Source organism: Folsomia candida, unplaced genomic scaffold (assembly GCF_002217175.1).
Source record: "Folsomia candida strain VU population unplaced genomic scaffold, ASM221717v1 Fcan01_Sc007, whole genome shotgun sequence".
Classification (NCBI taxonomy): Eukaryota; Metazoa; Arthropoda; class Collembola; order Entomobryomorpha; family Isotomidae; genus Folsomia; species Folsomia candida.
In genome coordinates this window covers 1404855-1428544 of record NW_019091199.1, presented here as the reverse complement: position 1 = coordinate 1428544, position 23690 = coordinate 1404855, and the positions used below count along the sequence as shown (strand labels likewise).

Sequence of the window (23690 nt, the reverse complement as noted above, 5' to 3'; positions counted from 1 at the left end):
TAAGTCATAGATCATCTCCTCGTCGCATTGTCTTACGACACGACGAACTGACGAGTTTTGAATCTTTTATGAGATCAAAATATGTAGAAGTAGAACTGAATCCTCATCCTGGGTTGAGCTGAATTAATGGCAGAACAGTCCACGTGAATGAATGCAAAAGTGCATATACTTTTTTGTCTAACCACTCTGATAACCATTAAGAGGTTAAAGGATCTGCATCAAAGGGTCCCACACCAAATCACTTTTGCTTGCCAACCTTGGCCTTTTAACTTCCAAAACATTCATATAACGAGTTGAGAACAAGTTGGTGGTGGATTCTTGGTGGTCACTCGTGAAAGGTACAATGGTAATCTTGCTGTAATGTAATATGCGCTTTGCGTTCGAACGCGTTCCTCTTGATCTTACCTTACATCCTTGCAGGAACACGTTACTAATGAATTATTGTGCCCATACATACGTACACAATACACATGCACATAAAGCAAGAAATCATGCGTATTCCTCCATCTGCTAATTTATTTTCATGCGTTGTTGGGTGCATCTCAATCAGCGCAGTGCACCTACAGCCCCTTGGATGGATCCTTTGTGTGTATAGCATGCATAACTTGTTGGTCGTGGGGCGATCTCAATTTCCAATGTCATCCGTTTCAACTATTGATGAATAACTGATTCACGTAAGACTATACATTTGTGTGTCTTCTGTATATGGTCGGTATGTATATGGTCGTAAATGTGGTGGTGCTATATCAAAACTATGCTAAATAAACGTTGCTACTGTATCATAAAGGCAATTTACGATCATCTCGCGAGGTATTATATTTTGCTATAATGATTATAAATGGTCAGTATCTTTAGGGGGCGAGTTTGGCTCAAATCGAACTTGATGTGCAAAAAATGTAGGTTATATTTTGGCCTTTGGACTCATCTGGACGAGAAAGAGGGTCAGCCTAGATGGGGAACAGGTATAATACGCATTATGATAGAAATAGACATTACATGTACGCATTGTTATACTCGAAAGGACATTCATCTGATTAAACTTTGTCTACTACTTAGGAAAGAAGATCAGATCAACAATAGGATTCAGCATTGTGTGCATATATTAGCAGATTAGACCCTGTTGGATTTATAGCCGGCTTGGATTAACTGCATGTGACCACTGTGTCTGCCGTGGCATGTCGTTATTATTGTCTGCATAGTGCCTTACCTTGTACTTCTCATAAAGTAAGACATTTGGCTAGCATGTGTAGCGATAAGGCCAGAAGTTATCAAATCGTAGTCCCTTCTCCTTTACTGTCTGTCTTTCCTCCATCCGTTTGCAACGTGTTACCAAAGAAAGGAAGCAGCCAGTAGACATTTACCTGTGCTGAGTGACTGAAGTGGACTTATCTGTGGCCTAAAATAATTTTCTTGGAGGACGGGAAATCCGATCCATCCGATCCAAGTGCAATTTTCCCCATAATAATTCTATTGGGGTTATAATTTTGGGAGGAAAAAAGTTTTCGGAATACTTGAGAGAAGGACATGTTGCTAGTTGTTGCAAAAATGGTCATGTCTGCTGTGACCGTGACCACTGGATTAGAAGTGGATTTCCCAAGCTCCACTTTAGAACCTGAGAAACACAAGCCAAGAACTCCAGGTGAGCTAAATATTTGAAAATGATTCAGATTTAGAAACACGACGGACTTTGTTTCCGTACAAATAAATATCTATAAACGTTACCTGTAACACGGCTTCAAAGAACCGGTTCCAAGAAATATTGGACGTCATTTGGAATCAGTAGGAGTTCAACCAGATTTAGATTTCGTGCATTGACTCTCTGCCGTTATTTCTGCAGTGAATAATATGCAAAGGTACGAAATTATGCTGATCTACAATTTCTCACGGAATAAATGTGACGCAGATTATTATCGATTTTAATGTGTGTGCCAATACATACTTGAGTGAGCTCATTGATGTACAGATATTTTGTGCTTTTACAAACTCTGTAGATGTCATGTTGAGTATTGGATCATATTCCAGACGTTATTCCTATTCTAGACTTTATTGACAATCTTGAACGATTTAATTATTATGATTTATCATCAAGCAAACTTTTTTCTGGAAGTCGTATTGTAAAAATATTACAGCAATTTGAGTACACATACATGTTCGTCGAGTGGACAGATCTCAGCTTGATTTGTCATCACACGTACATCTCGTATTATAATTTGTGTGTGCCCAAAACAACGTGTTGATCATGTCAAGGTTTTTATTACTTTTTAGTTTTTTTTGCATATATGTATGTGTATACGTAATCGTAATAACTAGTTCTTATATGCATCCTCAATCCACTATAAAGTTGTCGATCAATTGTCAAAATGCCCCACAAATTAAAGTTTAAAAATTAAAAACATTCGCTAAATATTTTTAACAAACAACGACAATTTTTTATCGTTCAATGCTAATTCGAATCTAAATACGTTGATTTTTTTCAAATTTTTTTTTATGTAAAACGTCATAAGTGGATTTTATCAAATTGAGTTTTCTTAACTTTTTTCCTAAAATTTTTTATTGCAATTCATGCTAATCTTGAGCTTGATGACGTGTTCAGGTTATTTCATGAAGTTTTCATTAATGTGTCACCCACTACCAGCAAATTACTAATCGCAGGAGGAATATGATTGCCATTTAGCAATTTACACTTTTTTGTTCACTGATGGGAATCTCACTTGTGTTATGGGTATTTATTTCTAAGTAATGTTTAAAACTGCATTTTGTAAGCATGTAAAGTTTTGTAGAGGTCAATTTAACAACCTCTGGGAACCACTAAAAATGTTATAAGCGAAATAAAATTGGCAGTAGTGCTTCGTGCCAATTATTGCCTAGCTCGTAAGTATAGATTTTTTACGAATACGCCAATAGCATATATTTAATTTAATCTACATTATTTTGTTCAATTATTTTCCGGGAGCTAAAAATTATCTCGCATGCTAAATCGCTTGGAAAATTAAATTAGATCATAAAACAAGTTTAACTCAGGGGCATTATTGCACGTAATAATAAATCTGTATGGTTCGCAGAGTTGAGTTTTTCCGATCAAAGGTGAAGTTCAAGGCAAGGTATGAATTTGAACAAACACTTGAAATTTACGTGGAGATTACACAATTGACAACGGCAAATGTGCAAAGTTGACAAAAGTTGTAGCTTCAGGTTATTGTGTTTGATGAGGGTTTAATGTACTGTTCAAAGTGCATTCTACTATGGATGCGTATTGATGAGATTTTAATTTGGATGAGCCATGCAGAAAAAAGTTATAGTCAGCTGGATACTATATAGGAGATGTGTAAGAGAACAACGTAGTTGGACTTACAAAATATCCATAAAGTTGACAAAAATTATAGTGATGACAATTATAAAAAGTGATCGTTTGACATTAATAAAATTTTGGCTTGTAAATTCCAAGTTACAGAATTGTACCGTCAACCGTTTTTTATCAATTAAATGCGAAAACATGGTTCACATGAACTCTTATCATCACATGCAAATAGAAAAGCTATAAATAGTAAATACAAATTATGAATAGAATAATGCTGGAACTAAAGATTAGCTCAGTAATGATATCGCATCCTCTACTTCCTAAGTATTTTACTTGACTTTAAGAGAATATTGACCTCAGAAATGGCATACTCGTGTCCATCATGCAAAATATTTGTTTCCTGGTTCATCTTAAGCAACTATGCAGCATATTATGTGTAAATGAAGAGTATTGTACAATTTGGTTGAGATATGAATTTGAGGATGTGACAGAATAGAAAAGAATAACCAAACACATTTTGATAAATTGGCCTTTGATAATTAATTGTGTTGTATTTCATTATTCTGGTTCTTAAAAAGCTTAACGACTCTGGAATGCATATTACACTTAAAAAAAATGGAAGCCACACAAATGCAAGCAGCGTTGCGTATAAATAAATGACCAGCAAAAAATAACATAATCGGCAAAGTGCAATCTTGAATTCCTTGTCTTCAATCTGTCTCAAAGTACTGCAAATTCTTTTTTTGGTTCGTTGTTCTGTTATTTTACTATTCTCCGCCCTTCTCTACTGTCTTCAGAGGTTGTGCAGAAGGTGGATAGGTTTTCCCTAATCCAAAATAATAAGCAGAAATAAAGCAAACCACATCTTGCTCACTTCTGCTGAAGCCAATTGTTGCATGTTTCGTTGGTCGCATGACGTCTTATACATGGACGTCTTATATGTACGTACATATGCACAAAGGAGCTGGTATGATGGCTGTAACGTTATAACGTTATGTACGTGAGGAGATCATCAGACAAAGGAGATTTTGATGCAGCGAGAGGGTTTGCAGCAGGACTGCGGATGGTGATCACTAATTTTAAATCAGACTTTGTTGAACTTTATTCAGGTAGTTGTCTGTTGGCAGAGTTCGCACAAAACCTCAAGGAAAGCATCTGTTCCTGTAATTCTACCTGAGTGCCATTAAAAGGGTTGACTTATTTCCGATTGATTAGGTATCAATGGATTTTTGGTGTAATTCGTTCAACTTTTAAACCTAAAACTAACGGAGGTTGAGACTGTACACGTATTCAGATAGCCAACTGTAAAATTGACTAGAATCCCTCCTATAATTCCATTAAATTTATTACAAATTTATGATTTCCTTATAAAAGATATTTTAGCTTCTTACTTGGTGAGTAGCACATTTTAGTGATACAGGCTCAACTAATTTTAAGCAGTTACGTGTTATGCAATTCATAAGTATGTTTTCAGAAGGTTATTTACAGTTTAAAGTTTGAAAATAATTGTGTGGATGACGTAAAGCAATGTTTTCCTTGTGAGATAAATATTTACGCGTCCTGTGTGTGTCAAATCACAGTTCGTAATCATAATTAAGGAGCTGCACCTCACGTAACCGGTAGTTGACCAGTGGACTTGTTCGCTTAAATATTTGTTCCATTGTTCTCAGAACTTCCCTGCTCTTCGTTCTGGACTCTATGTATCTTACCACGTTACATAAACCTACATACATTTGACTGGACCATTCGTGATGATGATGGTTCTACTAACGCTTGCTCTGGAAGTGCATAAATCTGCACACAACAGATTTTAGCCATCATTGTAGTCTGGAACACGGTGAAGTGAGCTTGTGCTTTGATGTGGGATGAAAAACATCCAGAACCCTTTCGACATCTTCTGACATTCAAGGACGTAGAGAGCACTTTTAGCCTCAAGGTCTCTGTGCTATTTATATAATCGTCGTGGTACTTCTTCAAGGGCTTGCATACCCCGAGTACAACTTCAAATCACGTTACTACGAATTTCTTCTGGATACAAAAAAATTAAACTGGTTCAATTTTGATATTGAATTTCTTGACTTTAATAATTAAGTGCCAAGCGTGGGCAGAGTAAATACATGTGCATACGTATAAACCTGCATGAGTTGTGGGTTTTGTGAAGGACTGGATAACTGAAAACAGGGGTACTTTGCAAATTCATCGCATAAAGAGAACAAAGACATGGAAGAGTCTACATCCTGGTCCATTACCAACATTGGGAGAGTTGTTCTCCAGTGGTACTGCTTGACATGGTTATCAGGTAATGTTATGTTAACCTTCATTGGTAATTTCAACCCTATAGTTTTTACTTTAAGAACATCCTTAATGCAAAATTATACTATAATAACTACTATAAGCACTGCTACTGATAAATTACACGAGTGATTGGTATACATCAGTTTCAGAGCATTATCCTATGGATATATTGGTTGTAGATATAATTATCTGACTGGCGTGAAAACCTTTAATAATAATTTTTAATTTGTCCAACACAAAAATCCCAGTTTAGTAACACAGAAGGAAAAAGTAGCAGATTTTTTTGGACTTCCGTTGCATAAGTGATAGCATCACAAAAATAATGAAGGTTCTGTTCACCTCCAGCAATTTCTTTCATTTATTCTGTACTTCCCAAATCTTCTGAGAACCGGACTGGTTTTTGAGATGTGGAGAGATTTCATCAATTCCATACACTAATTACTAGTACATGCGTACATATGTAGGTGTGCATGCATGTACATACATTTTTGCCACTTACTGCAAAATTTGAGTTGGCAAACTTATACACCAGAAACAGATTTTGTTATTGTTATGTTGTGTTGTATGTACGTCTTTGTTTTTATCATAAACTTTTATAGTTTAATACTTTTTATGCGGTTGAATGTTACATTGAACAATTTATAGATATTTGCTTCGCATACTAGTATGTATCCAACTAGATATATTTACTGCAAAAATTGTATGCAAATATTATTTAAATGCGTAAACTGTAAAATCCGACTTTTAGTTTAATTTTAGTATATACACGGAAAAATTATTGCATAATTTGATATTAAAATCAAATTGAAGTCCTCTATTTACTTAAAATTTCCATAAGTGGAAAAAAATGTGTTTCAAATTTGTAGCTGTTGAAATTGGTTTGTCAGACCCAAGGTCACATTTACCTCAAACAGCTTGTAATGTTTTGTACTAATTAGAAACGTGTGGGTTGGCTAAACTTAAGACTTCTCCAAATGTCCAATACGAGGATGTTTAGCATCATAATGGCTGAACAGCTTGTAATCAGCTCACGAACGACGATCTCACAGTTTCATAGTTTGCTTGACCCATTAAGCAGTAAGTGGGTCATCACTCATCTGATGCTACATCTTAATATCATCGTCGTTTGTACTTCATTAAACTACAATTTATCAAACATTTTAATATTCATTTTCGAGATAAGTCAAGTTGAACGGCTCCCTTTTTCATCCCTCTTAAATAGCACTTCTTATAATTTTGGAAGTTTTTAAAAACTTCAAAACAGAAAAAACTAGTTATATGTATGTATATACATACACGTTACTAAATGTGTATGTCCTCTGCATGTGGCTATTTTCTGATCAACCCAATTAATTGATATGCGGTGCGTGTGCAACAATCCCCATCAAATGATTTCCTTGTTTTATTAACCGTATGTTGGGTTTCGTCATGCCTGATTCTATTTATTGTCAAGCTAACTAATGAATGAGTGATTGGTATACGACGCACACACATCAACATCATTCGCATCGTACTTGCAACATTCGTATCTGCCCAGAATACCAATTTCAATTCTAAATACAGTCTCAAGCGTCTTACACAAATAGTCAAGAGAGCCACACCATAAAAATTATGCAATCCAGGTTATTCAATTGAGCTAGGACTTGTGTAATGATTAACTAACACAATTTTCGAATTCAGACATCATGCAAAACCGCTGATGAGCGTTTTGTGCATGTCCCATGCTCCTTTCACTTTTATAGCCTATTTAAAATAGGACTTAAAATTGCATCATGTGTACGGATATTCTTGGCATGGTCTAAAATGTGATTTATGCTTTGCTGTAAGAAATTGGGAGACTAAGCAATGCTACAACCTGATAGGAACTAGGTGCACTTTTATTTCCCCGTTGCAGGGCGAAACAGAAGAATTAACTCGTAAAATTTAATTAATATTTTAAACCACAAAATTGAATATTTGTACTTCCATGAGTAATAACAGATGATGTGCTCTTGACCCAATTCTCTTGAATTATGGCATACAATATTTTTTACTAATTTAAAATAATTATTAAATATTCATAAACTTTAACCATGTCAAGTAATATAATAATTGATGAGAAAATCGACATAAATTAGTGCATGTTAAATACAAAGCTCTGGTTGATGCGTGACAGAGATTTTTTTTAAAGAAAATCAATTGTAGACTAAATATTGAGAGTGTGAGAAGATTTGAAAAATATGTATAACTTTATCATTTCTGGTATTCGTTGAACAAGCAAGTAATTCGTGTAATTAAATAAGTTGGACTTGGGTTTATCACGTACCGTAAATGTGAATATGAAATACGTGAACAGTAGGCTAAATAAACATTGTCCTAAATATTGTCCCAATTTTACTTTTTCATCTCTTTTATTGACCTTCTTATATATTTACTGACATAACTTTAATATTCTCAAATGACATGCAAAATTGTGAAGAGTAGTCTAAAATAAAATCCAACTGTGGTATATCATCACCCAATTATATAAATACTTTGATGGAGAACTAAAATGAGCTGGACTTAAATAGCTCTAAAATTTTGGTCTATAGGTTGCAAGTCATCGCAAACAGACCATTTATCGCAGCATAAATAGGTACACCCAGCTAAAGTTGTTTCCGTATTACGAATGCAAATGTAAGAATTGAAATCGAGTGAACCAATCCATGACCGCTGTCGTCGTCGTCGTTGCTAATTAAATACACACACGAGAGTCCTCGACCTTGTCTCAAGAAGACACACAATCTTCAACTATTTTATAACATGTTATTGTCATACATGTGATAATGCCAATGTTGACATTTCCTCTTTATGTAATTGCAGTGGTCAACGCCGCGCTTGGGATGCTGGTGGCGAGTATTTTCAGACTGCTCTTTTGGATATACGACATTATAGGCTCCGTAATCCTGGCTGTCTTATTTAAATTCCCAGCAGAAAAAAACCCGCTGCCACCAATTGGAAATAGGAAATTCCTCAGACAAAGCGTGACTGAAATAGCGGACCAGGTAATTTAAATTGCTCACAACAATCTACGACATGCGTATTTATTTATGTGCATATTAACATTATGAGTTTAGCTTCACGCTAGTGAGTTATAAAGAAACGAAACGAGTAAATTTTGTGTGGATTTTCCAACACTTATTATCAAAACACATTATCATCTTACTTACCTCAGATTTAGTTAGCACTTTCAACGTGTTGAATTTGTATTCCAACTGAATTTAGTCGAACAGTCGTATCGAGATACACGTGTAAAAGAGTATCACTATGCTCTGTATAAATGCGCATGTACATGTAACAAATTGTTTTCTTTGCTTTTAGAGCCTAAATCTTAATTATTATTAATATAGGATAGCGTCAAATTAGAACAAAAAACAAAGTTGCGAACCATGAAGGCCACTCGCAAAGTTGAGATTCATTGCAACTCGACTCTTTTTTCTCAAAAATGTTTGGTTTTACTTATATGTCTCGATTTACTAACAAAGATGAAACGAGGATTTTATACAGTTTTATCAAATGCAATACGTTTGGTACCCTTGGGATTTTATTCGCTGTTTAGTGTAAGTACAAGTCGACAATTAGCCTTAAAAATGCTGTCTGGCTGTCTTTACTCCGCACGGAGAAAGTGTACAAGAGTTTATGCTGTAGTTCGGTTCTGTGAATGTGCTGAGCACTAATTCTTAACCAATATGACCCGTTTTCCAAAAACTGAGAAACACACCATAAGCATAACGCGATGAATGAATAACAAATGGTGGCATGAGATGCATCTGTCTATTTATGTATGTAGTATTGCGAGTAAATAAGTATAACAAGTGCTCCAAGTAGAAATCAAGTCCATCTCGCTAGATTTTTTGCATTTTGAAAATCAGAGGCTTCCATTGGAAGGGAAAAAGTTAAAAATGCCAAAATGTTTGCGTGGTTCAAAAATTTACTCGCATTCTTATTACGGTGCACATCCCATGACTTTGTGCTCATGCAAATTACTATGAGCTCGTTTATCCTTACCGACCTTTACCTTGCATCACGGTCACATCCTTATAACTAAAGTCAACAAGCAGGAAGAAGCCTGCATCCGATAACTTTAATTATACACAGTATTCATTGTTCATGCGACATGCTTTTCTATTCGTATAACTAGATTCGAAGGCGTGAAATAACTTCAGAAGAAGTTGTGCGAGCATTTATCGGACGAATTGAGGAAGTCAATAATCAAATTACGGCGCTCGTGGACGAGCGTTTCGATCTGGCCATAGAGGAGGCGAGAAAAGTGGACAAACTGATCCAGTCGGGAGAATATGACGAAACCGAACTTCAGGACAAATTTCCCTTGTTGGGCGTTCCCTTCACCATCAAGGACTCCTTCTGTGTTGCAGGTAGCTCTCACAAGCTAAAATTCAGAGGTGCGAGGTGTGTATGTGACAATTTTGTTCATGATTTTGTTCAGGATTGAAGCACACTGCTGGACTCCACCTTCGGAAAGAGATCACGGCCCCACAAGACGCCGACGTTGTAAAGTCACTTAAGCGTGTTGGAGCCATTCCGTTGGGAGTCACGAATGTGTCTGAGCTCTGCATGTGGTGGGAATCTGTTAACACAGTAAGTGTACATTATTAGTAAGTTTATAAGTGTACGGAATAACGATTTCCTTCAACTTTTACTCCATTAACAGGTGTACGGAAGGTCAAAAAATCCCTACGACACGCGACATATTACTGGTGCGTGACATTTCTTCGTGTAAACCATGCTTAACTTATCTAAACGCTGGGTTGCATCTAAGCTTTGTGAATTCTTCCAGGCGGATCTTCAGGTGGCGAAGGAGCACTTCAAGCCTGTGCTGGGAGTGCATTTGGTGTGGGGTCAGACATCGCCGGATCAATTAGAATGCCATCATTTTTTTGTGGCCTGTTTGGACACAAGCCTTCGACTGGCTTAATTTCTAATTGGGGCCAGGTAATGGAACTCTTATCATCGCTGATCTAGGGAAAATACAACTAGAACGGTTTCACATATAAAGTAAAATGCTATTCAGGTTCCCGAAACTTTTGGAAGATTGGCAGAGCTGTTAACCACGGGACCCATGGTTCGTCACGCTCGAGACATGCGACTCCTCCTGGACGTTATGCTGGGAGATAACATTAAAAAGATCAACAAAGTGCCGGAAATGAAGCAAATGCGTGTGCTATACATGGTCCATGATGGTGGCAGCCCTTTAGCCTCTCCTGTCAACGATGAGATGCAAGACTGTGTTCGAAGGTGTGTCCAGCATTTGGAATATAAATACGGAGTTAAGCCACAGGTGAGACTAAATACCAGCTTATCATTATTATATTAAGCTTTCCAGCCAAGTGCTAGACTCTCAAGTAACGTATATGGTAAAAAATGCACTGCCATCAGTGCATTATAGCGGCATGTCCTTGAAATGTTTCAGTAAAGAAGTGTTAAATCGTCTCATTGTTATTTCTATACTAAAACAAATAATCGTTACTTCACACTTAAAGCAATAATTAATTACATCACAGAATTGTGAAATGAAATTATGATTCGCCGCCACTTATGTATACGTATGTTGGATAACATTGAAATTCAAATTACTTTGCGAGACGTTCAATATAGTCAACACGGCTTTAAATTATAGGCAGCACGCTACAATGCACACAATTTGTAACGCACTCCTTTAAAATGTACATGTAGACTGCACATATGTATGTACATTAGTAGACTGAAAATGCATTCAAGTAAAAATTTACGCTACATTCACATAAAAAAACTAAATGCAACATTCCATGCAGAAAAATATAGCGTTAACTGACTCTTCGTAAGTCAATCTTCATTGCATTACATGGACTGGTAAAGATATTTCAATGAAAGATTACGTTCATCATCTTATTATGACATTTTTTACTTTAAGATCACTTGTTAACGTAAACGAAAAAAGTTGAACGATGATTTAGCACGTGTTGTGCGTACAACATCAGTCTAAAGTGCAGATTTGCATAACTTATATAGATTCAATTTATGAGCTCACTTTTAAATGGATGATTATCTAATTTTAATTTGCTTCGTTTACAGAAAGTGAATATCATCAAACTTTATCACAGTTTGGAGATTTGGGCTCAAACTTTGTGTGGAGGTAAATACATTAACTTATTTAAATAAATATTTTGTTTAAATCCGGAGTAAATAATATTTATTTTTCAATGTGGAGCTGGGGCAGTGCCATTTTGCGAAGAATTAGCCTTAAAACAGGGCAAGGTAATGGTCAACTCAATTTTGCGGCTCATTAACAACGGACTTGAACTGTCTTCATTGATGTTGAATAACTTTGAAATATATTACTTTATTTTTTTACAGGTAAATCCATTCTTGGAACTCATTAAGTTCTTCTTCAACGCTTCACCCCACACATTTCCTGCCATAGGTTCGTTTTAAAATATTTGTGTATAAATTAGTTATCAAAAAACCACAATGATAATTTCAACTTGATTGCTCTTGCAGTTTTGGGGCTTGTAGAAAAAGTTGCCTATGTTGGTACGTGCAAATTTCTTCATTTGTAAAGTACGAGTTTCCTTAAAGTTCAACTGAAATGATAAAGCAAATAGCTTTGAAAACTGCAAATTTCATGCAACTTAATGTCTTCATTATTCCGCTGGTCGCATAATCATGTATGCAGCACAGGTTATTTGTTACATATCATTCATTAACCATCACATTAACAACATCAATTTATTACACAAAATTTTAACAAGATCAAAACAAAGAAGTAGCAATCCTTAACTGTCAGATATATTGTGGCTATTACATGGAAAGTAAAATAGTATTTGAGAGACTTGGAATGAGAAACTGGTTCACCAAATAACAAACAATTCATCATATTGACGCTAAAAGTTGAGCTATCAAGAAATCCTGTTATTTTTATTCATATTTCCCAAGTGAGTAGGATATTTAGGCATTCACAAACATGAAATATCTGTCACTTGTTACACGACTCGATCGGTTTTAAAAATCCGTAAAAAGTTTTCAGTTGTTCGTATCTAGTACTGCGTCAGTTGAACTTTTTGTAAACGGGTACTCTTACAGTCTTACACGACATTAGTATTAAACGATTCATAAAGAAATTTAACAATTTTTACCTTTGTAGGCACCAAGCTACCAAGACATCAAAATATGATTGAGATGGGAAACTCATTTGTTAAAGAGTTCCAGGTAATTCTGCAAAATAACTACTCTCTTTAACATCTTGACATGCATCAAAGTTGACTCATATTTGAATGGTCCTTCTCTTAACAGGAATTGATGAGTGACGATGCCATTTTCATTTATCCTTCACATCCGACTGCAGCTCCCAGGCACCACGAGCCATGGTTGGCCCCCGCAGATTTCTCCTACTGCGGAATTTTCAACGTCCTAGGAGTTCCGGTAATTCTAATACGTTTGACATTTAACGAACAACTCATGATATGGGCGAGCTGGTCGCTGTTGACGAAAATAGAGGTTGTATAATTTGACATTTTATTCAATTGTATTGAATTACAGGTGACCCAGGTGCCCATGGGGTTAGGGTCGAAGGGTCTGCCCATCGGTGTTCAAGTGGTGGGTGGGATTAACTCTGATCATCTCACAATTAAAGTAGCCGAGGAGTTGGAAGCAGCCTTCGGAGGATGGGTGCCACCAAGCTGAGACAGACAGCATTAGTTGTATAGTTTTACATTAGTTTAGTTCACCTGTAAGCGTAAAACTTGTAACCTTTTACATTATCCTTAAAATATTAAGATTTCATAAATTGTAAATAGACGTCGTCTGCCAAATGAATGATCGTAGCAACACGTCCGATATGCTACAGGGGAAGAAGTGGGAGAAAGTTGCAATTGCGTGGGGTAATTTATGGAGTTGTCGTATTAAACGGGGGGTATTTTTGTGATATCGCCTCACGCCACAATTTTTATATAGTGATAAATATTATTGTTGTTCCTGTTACTGCTCATAATCTAAAAGGTCCAACAAATTATTGTTTGTTGAGCCTTTTGGTCTTATGAACTACTGCAATGTAAAAATTAGGGTAATATAATTTTGTGTGTGCGTACTAAGTCAAAGCAAACCGTGATTTTGATGCACTGATTAATTTGAAATCTGTCAGGAATTCAAATTTTACGTCAATTTGCAAATCATTCGACACTTGTTAACAAAATCACGCTTATAAATTTAGACATGAGCGATGCTGTTAATACTAGCAATAAATCCATCATTTAGTAGTTATTATTGTTGTTACAGATTTACTTAGGATTAGTTGGTAAATTGCTGTCAATTATTTACTAACTTGACGAGATTACGAGTTACAGAACTCGTAATCTCGTCATCTTTCGTAATATGTGACTTGTAAGAGAATGCGAGATTAGAAATCTTACTTGCATAAAGTACTTTAACTGTAATCCGTATTTCTCTTATCCAGTGATAAATAAGATGTATATATCGGAGAAATAAAATGGTTTTTCCACGCGAACAGTAAATAAAGTACATACCTATGCAGTCAATATCCACATTATTATCAATCAGCATCGAATCAATAAAATGTGTTCCTGACAAAACTCTGAATTGATTAGCATATTCATTGAGTCATTCCACCATAATTCTACCTTTTGGCATAGCATTGCATTGCATGACATGCAAGATTACAGTTCAACTATTAATTAGCAAGTAAGCCGATGCATCAGTGCCCAAGGATCCCTCTGATTGAGGAGAGGAAGTCGCGGAAGGGAAAGCAGGAGGTCGGGCGAGATTGGTGGAGAAAGCGGACGGGGAAAGCGAGGGAGAGCGAGAGCGAGGAGACAAAGTGGAGAGAGATCGATTGCTGGCCTACGTGGGAGAGGGATTTGATGGGGAAAGTGAGGAATGAGCGGTTAGTGACTGGGCTGCTGCTTCCTCTGCTGGAGAGAAATGGCGTTCCGCTCCCCTTTTTCCATCCAGTCTTCTACTTTTGCCAAACTCCAGCAGAAGAAACTCCTTCTTCTCAACAGCACTCTCAGCAGACGACAATCGGCAACTTGTTGTTGCGGGCAGTCAGTTTCACCCTTGTCGACCTGCCTAACCCAGAGTCGACGTCGCCCAGTCTGGCCTTTCGCACGACTAATTTCTACAACCATGGCGGACTCTGCTCCAGCCCCAGCTCCAGAACCCAGCAGCAGCAGCAACACGACCATCATCAAGGAAAAACTGCTTCCTCCCAATCCCAAGTTCTCTCTTGACACCAAATATCACGGGTTGGAGAAGAATGTTTGGTGAGTGAAAGTTGATTAATACATATACGATAGGACAAAGGACGGATTAGATGCAAAATGGATTTAGAATTAATTGACGTTGCTTTATTTATTAGGGTTGAATTTATAGAGTTGAACGCTCAGCTGAAGCCGTTGAACCTCGGACAGGGATTTCCCGACTTTATGCCTGCCGAGAGCGTGGTAAAGGAGTTGGCTAGGGCATGTGAACAGGAGGCCGAGCCCCTGCTGCACCAGTACACGAGGTCAATGGTGGGTTGTCCCTTGGAGAAAGTTGAAGAGACGGTGGAATTATGATGTAATCCTGTATTAGGGACATCCCCGACTTGTGAAAGCACTGGCCAAGTTGTACTCGAGGCTTATTGGGAAGGATATCAATCCCAACACGGAAGTCTTGGTCACTGGAGGTGCTTATGGCAGTCTGTTTGCAGCTATAATGTCTCATGTAGGGCGGGGTGACGAGGTAATTCTATTTTTTATTGTAGCTAACAGATCCTCTTTTTATATAATTGTATGCAACTGCTGATGGCAGTAAAATGCAATGTTTTTTTGTGAATAATGCAGGTGATTATCGTAGAACCTTTCTTCGATTGTAAGTACATTTATTATTTTTAAACATTATTAGTGGAACTAATTTGGGGACCATTCAACAGAATTGAACTTGGTCGTTTTTTGCACATTTTACTTATTTTTATCCAACAGGCTATGAACCCCTTGTCAAGTTAGCTGGAGGAACACCAAGGTTCATTTCTCTTAAACCGGTGAATGTGATGGATGATTCTTCTGCAACTTGGAAGCTGGACGAAGCAGAGCTCCGATCATTGTTTAACGAGAAAACTAAAGCTATAATCTTAAATACTCCAAATAATCCATTGGGGAAAGTGTTTAGTAGAGAAGAACTCACGGTAATAAGGAGATTTTATACCTTTACTCGACTGATTTAGTCGAAGTCGATGAGCTCTTGAGGATTAATCCAGTTTGCCATCTTAGGTGATTGCGGAGTTGTGTAAAGAATTTAACATTCTTGTTATTTCGGATGAAGTATATGAGTGGCTTGTTTACGAAGGGAGCGACCACGTTAGAATTGCATCACTGCCAGGTATTTTACTGCTTCAGTCTTACGTTGTGTGCGAATTTTATTTATTTATTTTTCCAATTTCAAGGAATGTGGGAGAGGACAATTACTATTGGATCTGCTGGAAAGACGTTTAGGTAATAATAACGTAGATTCACATGCACTGATGCACGCCCAGTATTATCCAGCGTGAAAAAATGTGCACTACACATATTTGGGAATCACTAAAAGGATGACTAATAAGTAATGTTCTTTTACCAGTTTAACTGGATGGAAACTAGGATGGTCATATGGGTAAGCAAATAAAAACTAACAAGTGGTGTTTTCATCAACCGACTACCTGGTTAATAATCATTATTTAATCCATGTGTACAGGAGTGCTCATCTCATAAAAAATATGCAAGTCGCTCATCAAAACTGTGTTTACACTTGCCAAACACCAGGACAAGAAGCCCTGGCAGTCTCTTTGGAAAAAGAAATTAAGCGCTTGGGAACAACCAACAGTTTCTTTTACAAAATGGCAACTGATTTGAAACGTCGACGTAAGTTTGATTGCGTTTTTGGAAGAGTATTTATAAGGCTAGATATACGTATTTTGAGTGCATTTGCTGGTCATTTATATATATTTTAACATGTAGGTTTAAAGTTGTGTGAAAATGGCATATAGGTTACCAACGATTTGATCGTGCCTAGTAAACCAACCACCACGTATTAATACATAGTTCTCAGTTCTCACTAATCCTAAGAAATGCCAATTCTTCCAAATAAAATAGTCATCGTGATGAGCTGATGGATTAACTGAAGAAATCAGTTTGTTTGATGGTGGCATTTCATTCCATATGATTTCAGGTGATATGATGGCCAAGGCATTAAAAGATACAGGAATGAATCCTGTAGTACCTGAGGGAGGTTATTTCATGCTGGCCAACTGGACACCAATGGGTAATGCATGATAGAGGAATTGAGAAAATGATTTTTAGTTCAGAATAATAATTTTAGACATTTGTGTTAATCTAGAATCAAAAGTTGACCTAAGTTCTGAGACGGACAAATGTGCTGACTATCGATTTGTCAAATGGTTCGCCAAAAAATTTAAATTACTTGGAATCCCTCCATCCGCTTTCTATTCTGAAGATCATAAGCACTTAGGAGAAAGCTATATCCGACTTTGTTTTTATAAAAAGGTACTTGATTTTACCCTTATTTATTGAAATATTGGTTTGCTAACCTAATTTGAAATGTTTATTTTTATCCAAAGACGGATACGCTACAACAAGCTGACGAAATTTTAAAACAGTTCAAAAACTCGTAATTGAAACAAAGTATTATAAATAATCTGACCTAAGAAAGATGATAATTTCGAGAGCCTCTGATAATTTTTTGAGTGAAAGGAATAAACGATCGGCGATTTGTTATTACTTACCCTTTTCCCTTGTATGTATATACATCCTGCCAAACAACCGAATTATGTTTAAAATCAAGAAACACATATTACACCATCCTCATATTTTATAAATGCTAACTTTTAAATGCCAAAGAATTAAGTATTTATTTATTAAAGCCGAAATTGATCTACCCTAGCATGTAGTAATGCATCCCCAAACCTATAAAATACATATTAGCTAAATAGTATCCGAGCCTTCGTTTGTGCTGACTAGCTCTAATTATTGTAATTCCGTCATAAATTCATCATATTGTGATTAAATATAATGGTGGTGGTACATTACGCAAATGCATTGTGTAATCGATGTTGATCATCTAAAGCTAACGTGCAGCACGGTGATATTTACTATGTACATATATTACATAAATATGCAGAAGAATATCAGGTAATTCTGACTAAATTGGAAAAAAGTCGTCAAATTCAGTAAGATAAAGAATATCCGATGAGAACAATAAAATTTTACGAAAACTGTTATCTGGAGATATCTGGAGTTTTTCGATAATTGCTTCTTTAGGGTTAGCAGAATTATTGTTAATTCGAAATAGAGGGTGTAAATAAACGTGTAATAAAAAACGAACATAGAATTTATGTTGCATAATTATTTATTTTTGTATACATACCACTGCGATTGATGGTACATATAATGATATTTAGCGTTATCGTTCTTATACAAAATAACCAATTAAATCGAATATTGGTTTGAATTAGTTTAAAACAGAAAAAAATATGTGGATAGACAGATTAAATAGACAAACTCGGAAAGTTGCAAGTTTGATTTGCTGCATGACAAAAAGTCAACAAAGAAGACAACTGCATATGCGGTTCAACGTCAAAGGCAGAATATTCAGTCGGTTGCATATAAGTCTTGTAAGTTCGATCATTGATGAGCATCGATTAAAGCCTCTCGAACTGCTTGCTGGTAAAAACCCCTTTTCCGATTTTTGGTATATTTGATCTGAAACAAAGAGGAATTTATTTTAAATGGCAACTTGTATTTGTCTCCTTAATTATTTACTCACATCAAAGTACTCTTCGAATGGGTGCAAATCAGACAAAGTTATGCAGGACTGCGTGGACGATCTGTACCAGGCAAGCTTTGCACGAACGTCGGTTACACCTCGGAGCTGGATGTCAACAATCTTAACAAAATGCGAAAATGGGATTAAATTAAGCTCAGATTTCCAAGTTATTATGCGATATGGGATCATAAAAACTCACCTTCCCTGGCCACCACGGACAGCCTAACATTGTATTACAAGAACAAAGATTGAACATAATCCACTGGTTAAACTTAGAAATTCTAAGTTAGAATGCAACTCACCTGTTGATTTCCCCCAAACGACATCCCCCTTCCTGTACACTTGATTGGACTGCACATGATTGTACGATTCGACAGACTGGACAGGACCTTGGGATCCATCACCGGATTCATCACTCAGAAATATCGTGTCCTGAAAATCATGAGGTTCTTCATTATCCGCACTATCCGAAGTGGTCTCGTCGTGGTCATCACTGTTGAAACAATTGATGCTCCTCCCATTCCAAGGAATGTATGCATTTGTCTGATTTTTTAGTCGCTTAAGACTAATGCATACACGTTGTGGATTATTCGTAGGAGTGTCCACCAATGTGCTTGTTGCATCCTCACTAATACTGACCACGTCTGTATTATCATCATCTGCTTTTAGTGACGTTCGGTTCACTGGTGGGGAGGAGATATTAATACTACTACTCCGTCGTTGCCGTATTTTATTAGGACCGTTATTACTTATCATCGGGGGAATTATGAGGCTATCATGTTGGATCGTATCAGACTTGAAAGTAGGACTAGAAACTTCAGAACCAGGGGCAGCAGGGGTGCCAGAAGTCACCAGCACATTCTGATTGTGATGGTGGTGGTGGTGATGATGATGGTGATGATGACTTTCATCATTGTTGGGGTTTTCCAAGTCATTCTCTTTATGGTCCTTTTGCCGTTTTCTCTTTTTCGCTTTCTTTTTCTTTTTTCCTGACCGTTCGCTCTCGGGATGAGCAACATTCGTGCTTTCTCTTTGGTTGGGCGTTGTTGGCGCTGCGAGGAGATGCCGATGACTGGAGGAAAGTTCGCCTTCTTCAACAGGATTACTGTTAGCTTTGTTTAACGATGGGTGACTGCTATTAAGATGAATAGTAAGCGGGGTTAAGGCAGGTTTTGTGTTAAAAGAAAGGGGTACGATTGTGGCTTGCGTTGATGACTCTGATACTACTGCTGGATAACTAACGCTACCACAACCTCCACTGTTGCTACTACTACTGCAAGGCGATTCCTTCTCCTTATTTAAGGCTGCTTTCTCAGACTGTTTTCTCTTCGCCTCCTTTCTCGCTTTCTTCAGTGCTTTTCTGACCGCTTTGGGATCCAACAGGTTTTCTGTGGCCACCAACTCTTCTTGCTCAGACTTGTGAGGATTGTGATTCGTTTTTCGTGGCGGAATTTGAACAACCATTCCGTTTCCCGAAGATCCAAAAGTAATTTTTATCACAGGAGTTTTAGCCGTAGGTGTTTGGTCGGGCGTGATCATGGATAAACTTTCGTCAGAATCTTGAAACTCTTCAGGAGATTGAATTGGGCTGAGGTCACTATCAAAAAATGGCTGAGGTTGTTTCTCAATTTGTGGAGGTATTAGTAATGTGTCATTATGATTATCGTGATGGCTTTGTTGTCCGTTGATGTCAACTTCTCTTTTGATATCCTTCATCAAAAGGTTGAGACTTGCGTCATAAACCTTATCTTCTGCGACAGGAGAAATCACTTTATCATCCGGGTTTGACATTGTCGAAACCTTGCGTGTTCGCCAAGTAATAGTAGGGTGAGAGTTTTTGCTGTTGCCGCTTTCTTGGAAGCGGTAGGGCATTGTCGAGTTTCGTCTTTTTAATTTCACTTTTGTTTTTACAATTGGAATTTTCATGGGAGGCACACTCAATATTTTTTTGAGGGAAGGCTTTGAGTTGACATCATCAGATTGCTCATCTTGCTGCGATCTGCTTTCTCCTGTGACTGATGGCTCTTGAAATTTCGCTTCACGAGCCATAGTCAGCTTTTTTATGAATAATTTCAAATTATTCGCCTTGCTTTGCTTATCACTACTAGATTTCAAGTGGGGAGCTTTTGTAATGCGAAAAATTGGACATTGATGGGACTCATCATGAGAATCCACTAAAGACGCACCTTTTAACTGAGAACTAATACTACCACTACTACTGCTTTTGGAAATTAGTTTAGAAGGGAGTTTGGTAAGTTTTGAGACTTGTTTCGAGTTTGTTTGGTGTCTCGTTTGATATTTCAACGGTTTGGATAGTGGTCGTTTCCAAGCATTGTCCACGATTCCTATACTTCCGACCCCTTCATAGTTGTAGTCTATTTTGGGGTCGTCGACAACGGGCAAAATGAGTGTCCTCTTATCATCTGATGGGGATAACTTTGCTAGCTTCACTCTTGGAGTGAGTAGCAAGTTATCTTTGGTGGACGCCTTGCTATTCGGACCATTATTACTACTTTTATTATTATTAGTGCCTGGAGATTTTTTAGAGTCTTGGTTTTTCTTTTGCCTATTATTGTCAGCTTCCGAGCTTCCATTGTTGTTACATATTTTGCCATTACTGTTAGGAGCAATAGGTTCCTCTCCAGCAATAGCTGCCTTTTCATTGCATAGAGCTCCGCATTTTGCACAAAGAACTGGTCTTTGCACTCTGCATAAGAGAGGATGATATTTCAATCAGTCAGAAGAATCGAGGAAAGATTATAAACTTACGGTCGTAGGGACATTCTCGAGTTTTTGAACCTTGCTGGGGTTTTAATAATGCGGCGTAGGGAGCGATACTGCCGCCCATGGTCTGTTTCTTGAAAGTAGGTGTTGCGCTGGGTGAGAGGGGGTGACTGGATGGGGTTGGCTTGCTGCTCCGCAGGCTTTTTCTCAACGGAAAAGTACTCTTTCGGAAATGATATTCCTGCTGGAATTCCCCTCCTACAAACACACGAACGACACAAAAATGTGATCTCAGGAATTCTATCAATTTTCTACATTGGCTGAGCTCAGAGCGAGTTAAATGTGAACCATGAGTCATTAGAAGTAGTGTCAGCATAAATCTCCAAATACAACGAATTTGATGTCTTACTCTCTGTTGAGCTGGAGGAGAACGCCTTGATAGAGATTGTCTTTGTGGGCAAAGGAGACAACTAGAAGGCCTTCGTCCAATTGCAGATCATCAATTGAACATTTGATGACCGAATTTTTGGCTATCAAGCCCCCACCAGCATTTTTTCTCGACATTCCCTCCTCTGGCGACGTTCTCCTCCCCCCGGACCAAGTACAGGATATAAGGCAGGAGAGTCCTCCTTGATCAAATATATGTTAATAGGTTGGCTCAGTTCACCATGTTACACATATCTCTCTCTCCTATTATTGCACATTCCAAAACAATCCAACAATTTAAGCAAAATCAAGGCTGCTGGATTGGTGGTGGTGGTGGTGGAAATCTAATTTGCTAATTGGGCAGTTAAGTACACACACTCCTATTAAGAGTATGTACAGGGTGAGGGAAAGCAAGTCTTGTGAATAGCAATCCACTATCCTCCATGATGATTGATACGAAGTAGGCTTACACATTGGAGTATTATGGAAACGAGCTTTTGCCTTCAATCCTATACCAACCAAACCAAATAAATCCTCATATTACGTATATGTTTTACATTGCATTGAGATAGACCAAGCAAGCCCGAAGACACTCGGAAAGGATTTTTGTGCTAGTACAACTCTGGCTCAACAACTCTCTAATAAAACATTATTATTGTTTGTCTTTGTATAAAAATCTGAAACACAACATTTGTGGAATTAGATGAATAAATATTATTGATTGTCAATTAGAATCGACAAATTATCAGCAGAGATCGTTATTCAGTATGCTACGAAAATATACTATACATGCAACTAAAGTTGCTTATTAGTTGACAACAATAATGGATATGTATGAGTATGATTGATATGGTCAATTTGTGATACCTTACATGTACATTATTATTGGGAAAGGGCATAATCAAATTGTCGTCTGGATTGTATACAGACACAAGAATATTACTTGGCATATATTTAGTAGTGAGCATATTTGTTTTATTAAGAATGTTGATGATTTATTTCAGACGTTCATTATTCAACGAAAAATAATAAAGGAAAAATAATACATTTAAATTATTGGACACTTTAAATTACGACGAGAAGTTAGTTAATTAGCAGTCTCACAAGCATCGATCCAATCATTGTAAACATCGATGGGTTCAGACAAATAATTAATTTGTGTTTGAAAACATTCCATACAAACTCGGCACGTTATCCTTCCAGTGTTTCTAGTCTTGTCCCTGTAAAATTATACAACTCAGAATAGTACTTACAAGCTACTTGACATTGATTTCGATGCAGAATTTATATTCTGATAATCGTCTTACATTTTAACTTCACAACTTTTCTCGTGGTTGCAGAACGGGCAATTAAACTGCGTCTCGAGAGGTTCGATGGACTTGACCTTTGCTGGGGGCTTCCTCTTGCTTTTCTTCTTCCCCATCTTTCAGAATTTGCAAGTATTAATGTGCCAACTTCTGGTAAGCTATTTCATCCGGTCGTATCGTAGTCAATTTTTCTCTTTGTCTGGTGTCTGGTCCACTTATTTGCTATCCACGTCAATGAATGTTTTTAAATCAGTAAATATCAATGTGTATAAACAACAATGTATACAAACGACCAGGCTGTGATTCCTTGCTGAATGAATAATTTCAATTTCCTACCTCAGCTGGAGGAGAGGTAAGAAATTGTGCTTACAACTGGCTCGCTCAACCTCAGCCCGCTCCTCCTGTCTCCAAGTCTTCGCACTCTAACTCCCCCATCCGCCCCTAGTCGTCATTTTAAGGGCCTCACGACTCTCATGCGAAAAATAGTCCTGCAGAATTGCAGCGACTATATGATAGAGTGTAATTACTAAAGTAATTAGTACAAAATATTGCAGTAAGGACTATCTGTAATAGCTTCTAGGAGTATTAAAAATGCGTACATGACTATGCATAAAAATAAAAATAATTCACATGCTTTACAGGTAGAAAATATTTGTGTGGTATGGTAATTGATAATTATATTTCATAACCACAACCACAAGTTTGACTGCCTGCCTTCTACTTCTAAGAGTACATGTTTTATATCAGTGTGTCACCCGATTTGATGGCTCTGTACCAAACAAGCTCGGAGTCCGTGCTTGTGGAACCGTCAA

The 23690-nt window shown here is 37.2% G+C and overlaps 4 protein-coding genes and 1 long non-coding RNA gene across 6 annotated transcripts; 2 read left to right on the top strand and 3 right to left on the bottom strand.

Moving 5' to 3' along the window:
• Nucleotides 1–795: 795 nt before the first annotated feature.
• LOC118436290 lies at nt 796–2380 on the bottom strand. The gene is made up of 2 exons (XR_004835333.1): nt 1723–2380; nt 796–1644 (listed from the first exon to the last, which is right to left on the bottom strand). It is a non-coding gene; the product is annotated as an uncharacterized LOC118436290 (long non-coding RNA).
• LOC110852511 (fatty-acid amide hydrolase 2-B) lies at nt 1238–14142 on the top strand. Of its 2 annotated transcripts, none has more exons than XM_022100600.2 (14): nt 1238–1639; nt 8435–8616; nt 9753–9987; nt 10059–10210; nt 10284–10329; nt 10410–10564; nt 10644–10910; nt 11684–11744; nt 11820–11866; nt 11966–12032; nt 12110–12142; nt 12753–12817; nt 12902–13030; nt 13148–14142. In XM_022100600.2, exons 1-14 carry the CDS (start codon nt 1525–1527, stop codon nt 13289–13291), a joined length of 1698 nt encoding a protein of 565 aa, XP_021956292.1. In that variant the 5' UTR covers nt 1238–1524; the 3' UTR covers nt 13292–14142. The 2 variants fall into 2 exon arrangements, with proteins under 2 accessions (XP_021956292.1, XP_021956293.1); XM_022100601.2 differs by lacking the exon at nt 1238–1639 and adding an exon at nt 4378–5597.
• Nucleotides 14143–14507: 365 nt separating this feature from the next.
• LOC110852512 (kynurenine--oxoglutarate transaminase 3) lies at nt 14508–17381 on the top strand. Its single transcript, XM_022100602.2, has 12 exons — nt 14508–14886; nt 14982–15135; nt 15197–15346; nt 15448–15475; nt 15586–15788; nt 15874–15982; nt 16047–16095; nt 16220–16252; nt 16334–16500; nt 16808–16900; nt 16976–17142; nt 17217–17381. Exons 1-12 carry the CDS (start codon nt 14546–14548, stop codon nt 17268–17270), a joined length of 1548 nt encoding a protein of 515 aa, XP_021956294.1. The 5' UTR covers nt 14508–14545; the 3' UTR covers nt 17271–17381.
• Nucleotides 17382–17986: 605 nt separating this feature from the next.
• LOC110852510 (probable serine/threonine-protein kinase DDB_G0282963) lies at nt 17987–22302 on the bottom strand. Its single transcript, XM_022100599.2, has 6 exons — nt 21555–22302; nt 21191–21403; nt 18724–21128; nt 18621–18643; nt 18422–18541; nt 17987–18357 (listed from the first exon to the last, which is right to left on the bottom strand). The coding sequence occupies exons 1-6, from the start codon at nt 21707–21709 to the stop codon at nt 18280–18282; spliced, it is 2994 nt and encodes a 997-aa protein (XP_021956291.1). The 5' UTR covers nt 21710–22302; the 3' UTR covers nt 17987–18279.
• Nucleotides 22303–22524: 222 nt separating this feature from the next.
• On the bottom strand, nt 22525–23674 carry LOC110852031 (transcription elongation factor 1 homolog). Its single transcript, XM_022099994.2, has 2 exons — nt 22887–23674; nt 22525–22784 (listed from the first exon to the last, which is right to left on the bottom strand). The coding sequence occupies exons 1-2, from the start codon at nt 22992–22994 to the stop codon at nt 22659–22661; spliced, it is 234 nt and encodes a 77-aa protein (XP_021955686.1). The 5' UTR covers nt 22995–23674; the 3' UTR covers nt 22525–22658.
• Nucleotides 23675–23690: the final 16 nt, after the last annotated feature.

Bases quoted from the DNA above. Each gene is read 5' to 3' on its own strand.
- LOC110852511 (XM_022100600.2), top strand. From the start codon at position 1,525: ATGTTGCTAGTTGTTGCAAAAATGGTCATGTCTGCTGTGACCGTGACC. The intron at 9,988-10,058 runs GTAGCTCTCACA...GATTTTGTTCAG, and splicing joins GGACTCCTTCTGTGTTGCAG to GATTGAAGCACACTGCTGGA. The intron at 12,033-12,109 runs GTTCGTTTTAAA...TTGCTCTTGCAG, and splicing joins CCACACATTTCCTGCCATAG to TTTTGGGGCTTGTAGAAAAA.
- LOC110852510 (XM_022100599.2), bottom strand. From the start codon at position 21,709: ATGTCGAGAAAAAATGCTGGTGGGGGCTTGATAGCCAAAAATTCGGTC. The intron at 21,129-21,190 runs GTAAGTTTATAA...TCTCTTATGCAG, and splicing joins TCGAGAATGTCCCTACGACC to AGTGCAAAGACCAGTTCTTT. The intron at 18,644-18,723 runs GTGAGTTGCATT...ATACAATGTTAG, and splicing joins CGTTTGGGGGAAATCAACAG to GCTGTCCGTGGTGGCCAGGG.
- LOC110852512 (XM_022100602.2), top strand. From the start codon at position 14,546: ATGGCGTTCCGCTCCCCTTTTTCCATCCAGTCTTCTACTTTTGCCAAA. The intron at 14,887-14,981 runs GTGAGTGAAAGT...TTTATTTATTAG, and splicing joins GGGTTGGAGAAGAATGTTTG to GGTTGAATTTATAGAGTTGA. The intron at 15,476-15,585 runs GTAAGTACATTT...TTTATCCAACAG, and splicing joins CGTAGAACCTTTCTTCGATT to GCTATGAACCCCTTGTCAAG.
- LOC110852031 (XM_022099994.2), bottom strand. From the start codon at position 22,994: ATGGGGAAGAAGAAAAGCAAGAGGAAGCCCCCAGCAAAGGTCAAGTCC. The intron at 22,785-22,886 runs GTTAAAATGTAA...TACAGGGACAAG, and splicing joins ACCACGAGAAAAGTTGTGAA to ACTAGAAACACTGGAAGGAT.